Source organism: Sorex fumeus, unplaced genomic scaffold (genome assembly GCF_029834395.1).
Source record: "Sorex fumeus unplaced genomic scaffold, SorFum_2.1 ptg000073l, whole genome shotgun sequence".
In the NCBI taxonomy this organism is placed as follows: domain Eukaryota; kingdom Metazoa; phylum Chordata; class Mammalia; order Eulipotyphla; family Soricidae; genus Sorex; species Sorex fumeus.
This window is the reverse complement of record NW_026606130.1, coordinates 20,724,226-20,731,751: the sequence shown is the minus strand read 5'-3', so window position 1 is coordinate 20,731,751 and position 7,526 is coordinate 20,724,226. Positions and strand designations below refer to the sequence as shown.

At 40.5% G+C, this 7,526-nt stretch overlaps 1 protein-coding gene across 1 annotated transcript; it reads left to right on the top strand.

Moving 5' to 3' along the window:
• The first annotated feature begins 5,181 nt into the window (after positions 1-5,181).
• On the top strand, positions 5,182-5,601 carry KANTR (KANTR integral membrane protein). The gene has a single exon (XM_056130016.1). The coding sequence runs from the start codon at positions 5,349-5,351 to the stop codon at positions 5,577-5,579; it is 231 nt and encodes a 76-aa protein (XP_055985991.1). The 5' UTR covers positions 5,182-5,348; the 3' UTR covers positions 5,580-5,601.
• Positions 5,602-7,526: the final 1,925 nt, after the last annotated feature.

Sequence of the window (7,526 nt, the reverse complement as noted above, 5' to 3'; positions counted from 1 at the left end):
TTACTGTGTTTGGCATATCGAATACATCACGGATGGCTTGCCAGGCTCTGCCGTGCGGGCAAGATACTCTCGGTAGCTTTCAATTTAAGCAAATTTTATCCTTTTCTCTATGCTAAGAAGGGTTTTGAATTTTTTTTATAGTTTTGGCTTTTGGACCACACCCAGTGATGCTCAAAGGTTACTCCTGGTTCTGCAATCAGGGATTACTCCTGCTGGGATGCAGGGGATCATATGTGGTGCCAGGGATCAAAGCAAATCCAGGTTGGCAGCACACAAGGCAAGAACCCTGCCTTCTGTACTATTTCTCTGGCCCCTGTCTTTTCAGAGCAGCACCATGATTTATGATATTAGTCATAGTTGAGTTTCAGGCATACAATATTCCAACACCAATCCTACCATCAGTGTAAATATACTAGGAAGGTTTCCTTGTATGTTTCTAAATCATGTAAGATTTTTAAAACTAATTCCCTTTTATGTTTTTTCGGATGATTATGTTCTCATTCCCATATTATTATCTGACAATAAGGTAAAAGACATTGATAGATTTTCCTCATCTTAAACTATCATATTTGGATTAAAAATATTGATCCCTATGTTTATCACAGCAATATTTACAAATTAAGATATGGGATGGGTGTGACCCCCGCCTACTGGAATTTGGAGGATCTGGGTGGAAGATGCTCGACTCCAATTCGAGTAGGCTTGGAGGTCTCGGCCCCGGAACCCGCGTGGCTTTGTCCCTCTGCCAGTACCTTCATGTGTGCGGAGAGTGGTCTCAGCATGGTGGTGGCTGGTCCTGGAGGTCTCCGGCTGCCGTAGCCCTGGTCGGGGCGGGGAGGAAAGCTCAACCCGCTCCCCTCCAAGGGACTCCGGGAAGGAACACCCAGGCGCAGGGGCAGAGACTGCACTGTTCTCGTCCGGGATCTGGATTTTATAGTCTCTGAGTCTTGGCCGCTGATGGGATTACACGGCGCCAGGGGGCCAGGTGGTGGGTGTGACCCCTGCCTACTGGAATTTGGAGGATCTGGGTGGAAGATGCTCGACTCCAATTCGAGTAGGCTTGGAGGTCTCGGCCCCGGAACCCGCGTGGCTTTGTCCCTCTGCCAGTACCTTCATGTGTGCAGAGAGTGGTCTCAGCATGGTGGTGGCTGGTCCTGGAGGTCTCCGGCTGCCGTAGCCCTGGCCGGGGCGGGGAGGAAAGCTCAACCCGCTCCCCTCCAAGGGACTCCGGGAAGGAACACCCAGGCGCGGGGGCAGAGACTGATTGCTCGAATTGGAGTCGAGCATCTTCCACCCAGATCCTCCAAATTCCAGTAGGCGGGGGTCACACCCACCACCTGGCCCCCTGGCGCCGTGTAATCCCATCAGCGGCCAAGACTCAGAGACTATAAAATCCAGATCCCAGACGAGAACAGTGCAGTCTCTGCCCCCGCGCCTGGGTGTTCCTTCCCGGAGTCCCTTGGAGGGGAGCGGGTTGAGCTTTCCTCCCCGCCCCGACCAGGGCTACGGCAGCCGGAGACCTCCAGGACCAGCCACCACCATGCTGAGACCACTCTCCGCACACATGAAGGTACTGGCAGAGGGACAAAGCCACGCGGGTTCCGGGGCCGAGACCTCCAGCCTACTCGAATTGGAGTCGAGCATCTTCCACCCAGATCCTCCAAATTCCAGTAGGCGGGGGTCACACCCACCACCTGCCCCCCTGGCGCCGTGTAATCCCATCAGCGGCCAAGACTCAGAGACTATAAAATCCAGATCCCTGAACCGCGCGGCCGCATTCGCGGCTGCGCGACATCTTGTCAGAACTTTTCTTTATGACATCTTATTATCTCATTCCTACTTTGAACAAACTTGCAGGCTATCGAATGTAGCCTGCCCACAGGGCAGAGTCTGGCAAACTCCCCGTGGCCTACCAAATATGCCAAATACCAGTAACAATGATGGGTCTCATTCTCCTAAAGAGCCGTGAATATAATCTCAGGGCTAGGATGAAAGAGACGTTACTGGGGCCTGCTCGAGGCAATCGACGATCAACGACGATATGGGAAAATTTAAGAAGCCATACTGAATAAATGTATTCATAAATAAATAAAACTTGGAATGTGTACATATATAGGAAGTTCTTTAGTTATAAAAATTGCATGTTGCCATTTGTAGGCAGTAATTCAGACAAAGACAAATACTATATGATTTAACTTATATATGGGATCTGAAAAGAGAAAAAAACAGGAAAAAGCAAGCTTTTCTGAGAGAAAACCTTTAACGCCTTTTAATTTCTTACATAAACACAACATGGTCATGATATTTTCCTTTTTATACAGTACCAGATTGTTTGTTAATATTTTGTTTATGTATCTTTGTTAAAATTTTGTTATCCATGTTAACATTTTGTATTTGTATCCATGAGTAAACTTGATCTTTAATTCTTCTTTCTTATTTTGTCCTTAATTTACTTCAGCACCAACTTTGGCTATTATCATAGAATGGCACAGAGTGTTCATTATTTTTTTCTAGTATTCCTTCTTTTACGATATTCCAGAAAGTTTTACATGACTTTGGAGTGATAATTTTTGTAGAATACTCCAGTAAAACTATTTTGGTCCAGAACTAGGAATGTGGCTCAATGGTAGAGTTTATGCCTTCATATGTGAATCCCTGGGTTCAATCCCCAGCACCACAGGAAAACAAAACATCCTCGGTCTGATATTTTATTTTTTGTAACAAAATTCTAAATTAAAAAAATTTCCAAACATTTTTGTAGAATGAAGAGACAGTACATCAGGTTGGGTACTTGCTTCACATGTGACCAACCGAGGCGCTATCCCTGGCATCCCATATGCTCCCCTTAGCCTACTGGGAGTGTTTCATGAGCACAGAACCAGGAGTAAACCCTGAGCACTGCAGGGTCTGGCCCAAAGTCAAATAAGAGAAATTCAAATTTTAAGTGAGAAAGTTAAAATCTGTTTTCATATTTTATTTAATATAACATGTTATGCTGTAATTCAAAACTTTTAATTTATGTGTTCGTCAAATCCTTAATATTTGTTATCAGTAAAGATCCCTTTGTAAAAATAGATATAAAGTACTTAAAATCAATTTTTAAAGTTTTAGCATGCTTAAAATAGAAATTATAAGGGTCAGAGAGATAATATAGTGGGCAGTACACTTGACTTATACGCAGCCAATCCAGGTTTGATCCCAGCTCTCCATATGGTCCCCTGAGCACTACCAGAAGTGATCCCTGAGTACATGGCTAAGAGTAAGCCCTAAGTAAAGCCATATATGGATGCCAAACAAAAATAGAAATGATATATAACAGGTCTCAAATTTTTGTTTAACTGAAAAAAATTATTCTTAAAATTTCTTGTGATAATATCAAGAAGAAAACATCTAACCCCATCAAAAAATGGGGCGACAAAATGAACAGAAACTTTCCCAAAGAAGAAATCCAAATGGCTAAAAGGCACATGAGAAAATGCTTTACATCATTTATTGTCAGGGAGATGCAGATCAAAACAACAATGAGATATCATTTCACACCACAGAGACTGGCCCACATCCAAAAGACCAAAAGCAACCAGTGTTGGCGCGGATGTGGCGAGAAAGGGACCCTCCTTCATTACTGGTGGGAATGCCGACTGGTTCAGCCCTTTTGGAAAACAGTATGGATGGTCCTTAAAAAATTAGAAATGGAGTGCCCATTTCACCCAGCAATACCACTCCTGGGAATATATCCCAGAGAGGCAAAAAAAAGTGTAGTCGAAGTTACATCTGCACTTGTTTGTTCATTGCAGCACTGTTTACAATATCTAGAATCTGGAAAAAACCTGAGTGCCCGAGAACAGATGATTGGTTAAAGAAACTTTGGTACAACTACACAATGTAGTACTATGCAGCTGTTAGAAAAGATGAAGTCGTGAAATTCATATACAAGTGGTACTACATGGAAAGTATCATGCTAAGCAAAATGAGTCAGAAAGAGAGGGACAGGCATGGAGAGATTGCATTCCTCTGGGGAACATCAAGTAACAAAATAGGAGACAAACCCCCAAGAATAGCCAAGATAAGTACCAGGAGGATTACTCCATGGCATGGAGGCCAGCTGCACATGCTAGGGGAAAAGGCAGCTCAGATAGAGAAGGGAGCACCAAATACAGGGTGTTGGGAGGTTCCTCTCAGAATGAGAGATGTGTGATGAGAGTAGACTATAGACCGAACATGATTGCTACTCAATGTCTCTTTTGCAAATCACAGCACTCAAAAGGAAAGAGATAACTAAGCGAATGCCCTGCCACAGAGGTAGGGAGGGATGCGAGGGTGGGGGTGGGAGGGATACTGGGATCAGTGGTGGTGGAGAATGGGCACTGGTAGAGGGATGGGTATTCGATCATTGTATAACTGAAACCCAAGCACAAAAATTTGTAAGTCTACAACTGTACCTCATGGTGTTTCACTAATAAAAATTTAAGGAAAAAAATTTCTTGTGATAATGTGATTATATTTCAAATTAAACTCTTCCATATTAAGTATTTCAAAATAATGATGGAGCTCTTATTTGCAGAACGTGCATCATTGTTAGAATCATCACCCTGCAGCTAGCTTGGACACCAATAAAACAGCTCTTCAGCTGCAAATGGATAGAAGTATTTGATAGTTGTGAAGACGGCGTTTCAGGGCCTCTACCTGGAGTGACACCCTCCAGAAACCCTTCTTGACTTTTCTGCGTCCAACCCCATCTCTGCAGGTCACAAGTTGAGCTGTGCGTGATCTTGGTAACTGAAACACAGACTCCTCCAGCACCTCCACTGATCCCTTGTCCTCACTGAGCAGAAGACCACAAAACCTAGTTACTGAAGTGACACAGCACTTTCTTGGCCATTCTTAGTACATTCAGCACAGAGCAGTAACTAGATGCTACAGAGAGTGCTAGATGTTACTCATTGGTGCCCCGAACTGACAGTACTATATATAGACCTCGTTTCACAAAGAACTACCCTCTAAGAATTTCTGTGGGAGGGTTCTGATAGAGGCAGGTGTCAAATTGCCTTAGGTCTAGGGACTTCATTGCTTTAGGTCACATATGGACACCTACAGAACAGAAGGAAATAATATTTCTTCTGTAATTCTGTAATTCTGCTGTTTTGGGGGGGGTTCATTCTTTTGTTTGTTTTTGTAGGAAACTACTACTATAGTTCCTCTACTGACTAGAGGACTACTCAGGATTTTTTTCTTCTTGAGGTAATTGTGGTAAGTTATATTTTTCTAGGAATGGGGTTGTTTTGTCTGTATTCTTAAATTAATTAGCATAAAGTTTTATTTTTCAATTCTCTGCTACATAATCTGCAATTATGTCTCCTTTTTCATTGTTGATATTGGTTATTTGTGCCTTCTCACTTTTTTTTTTGATTAATCTCACCAGAGGCTTATCTATTTTATTAGTCTTTTCAAAGAACCAACTTTTGGCCTTGTTGCTCCTCTCTATTTTGTCTTTGTTTTCTATTTCTTTTATTTCTGCACTTATTTTTTTTGATCTCCTTCCTTCCACATTTTTTGGATTTATTCTGCTGTTCTTTTTCTGATTTTTGAAATTGGACATTGTGCTCATTACTTTTTTTTTAAACCCTTCTTGTTTTCCAGGGCTGGAGCAATGGCACAGCGGGTAGGGCATTTGCCTTGCACACGGCTGACCGGCCGACCCGGTTTTGATTCCTCCGCCCCTCTCAGAGAGCCTGGCAAGCTACCGAGAGTATCTCGCCCGCAGGGCAAAGCCTGTCAAGCTACCCATGATGTATTCGATATGCCAAACAGTAACAGCAAGTCTCACAATGGAGACGTTACTGGGCCCGCTCGAGCAAATCGACGAACAACGGGAGGACAGTGACAGTGACAGTAACTTGTTTTCCAATTTGTGCATATAAAGAAATGAATTTACCTTTAAATACTGCTTTTTTACAAGTTCAGGTATGTCATATTTCATTATTGTTTGATTCAATTTCTTCCAGATTGCCACCATGGTTTCTTTTTGACCTGTCCATTATACAAAAGTGTGCTTTTAAATTTTCTAAATGAAGATTTTTTTATTTTATCTCATTGTTATTGAAGTCTATCTTGATTGCATTTTGATTAAAGAATATGGTATGTATGAAGCTCTTTGGAATTTGAGAATTGTTCTATGGCTTAGTATGTAAACAATATATTTTTATTGTTTCCTATGTGCTTTAAAAGATAGTATGTTATCTAATTGTTGAATACAGAGTTCTATGTATGTCTATTATCAAGTGCGTTAATTGTATTGTTCAAATTTTCTATATAGTAATTGTTTTGATCATGGTATACTAGTATAAGAAGGTTGTGTATAAATTTGACAATACTGGTAGATTTGCTTACTCTTTGTAATTTTTTTACTTTATATCTTTGAGGGTACTTTATCAGGAACATTCAAATTTAAAATGTGTTGGTATATGCCTGGTAAACATGTAATTAACCTTCTCTGTTCATAATAATGCTTTGTCTTTGAAGTCTGTTTAATCTTACATTGGCAACAAAATATTATCTTCTTATTAGGATGTATAACAAGAGTTCTGTGGTATGTGATTTTCTGTCCTTTTACTTTTCAACATTTTCATGTTCTTATGTTTTAATTATATGTTTTGGGAATGGCATATAGATGCACATTTAAAAATCTAATATGATTATCTCTGTCTTTAAATGGGCAAATTTAGTCTATTTACATTTACATCTTAATTTGTTTTTACCATCATGCTTTTATATTTATTTTTCCTACCAACACTTTTTCTATGCTTAATTTTTCTCTTTCTTTGCCTGCCTTCTTATTTTTGAGATTTGTGTATTATTCAGTGTTTTTCTTCGACTGCTTAGAATTTACAAAGTTTTCTCTTTGTGGTTATCCTTGAACTTTTACCATGCATGTTTAACTTAAAAAGCCTAAATGTTAGGGTCAGAAATATTGTTCAATGGAATGAATGCATGCTTTGTATAGAGGAGACCTAGGTTAACCCCCTGTCACCACATGATTCCCTTAATACTGCTATGAATGACTCCTAAGTATAGAGCTAGGAGTAGCATCCAAGTACAGCCAGATGTGGCCCCGACTCATTCCCAGAAATTCTATGTAGTGTTTCAACCTCCCTTTTGAAGATGCAGGAAACCTAGAAATTTTCAGTTCTAGTCAGTCATTTTGACCATATGATATTGTTAGGAGTATATTTATTTATTCCTTCCTTTCTTGTGTAATACATTGTTTTATTAATTAACATGATGTCATTATTAGTATTTTACTTTTTCAAAATTTTATTTTATTAAAGAACCATAAATTACAAAGTTATTAGTAATTGGGTTTTTAACATTCAGTGTTCCATCACCAATCCTAAGACCAGTGTCAGCTTCCCTCTCTATTGTGTTCCCAGATTCCCTCTTCTACCCATCCACCCCCAACCTTCCATCTTGACAGACACCTTTTAATTTGGTTATTTAAGTTGATTTTGATGTATGGTATATAGTCTTGC

Bases quoted from the DNA above. Each gene is read 5' to 3' on its own strand.
- KANTR (XM_056130016.1), top strand. From the start codon at position 5,349: ATGTCTCCTTTTTCATTGTTGATATTGGTTATTTGTGCCTTCTCACTT.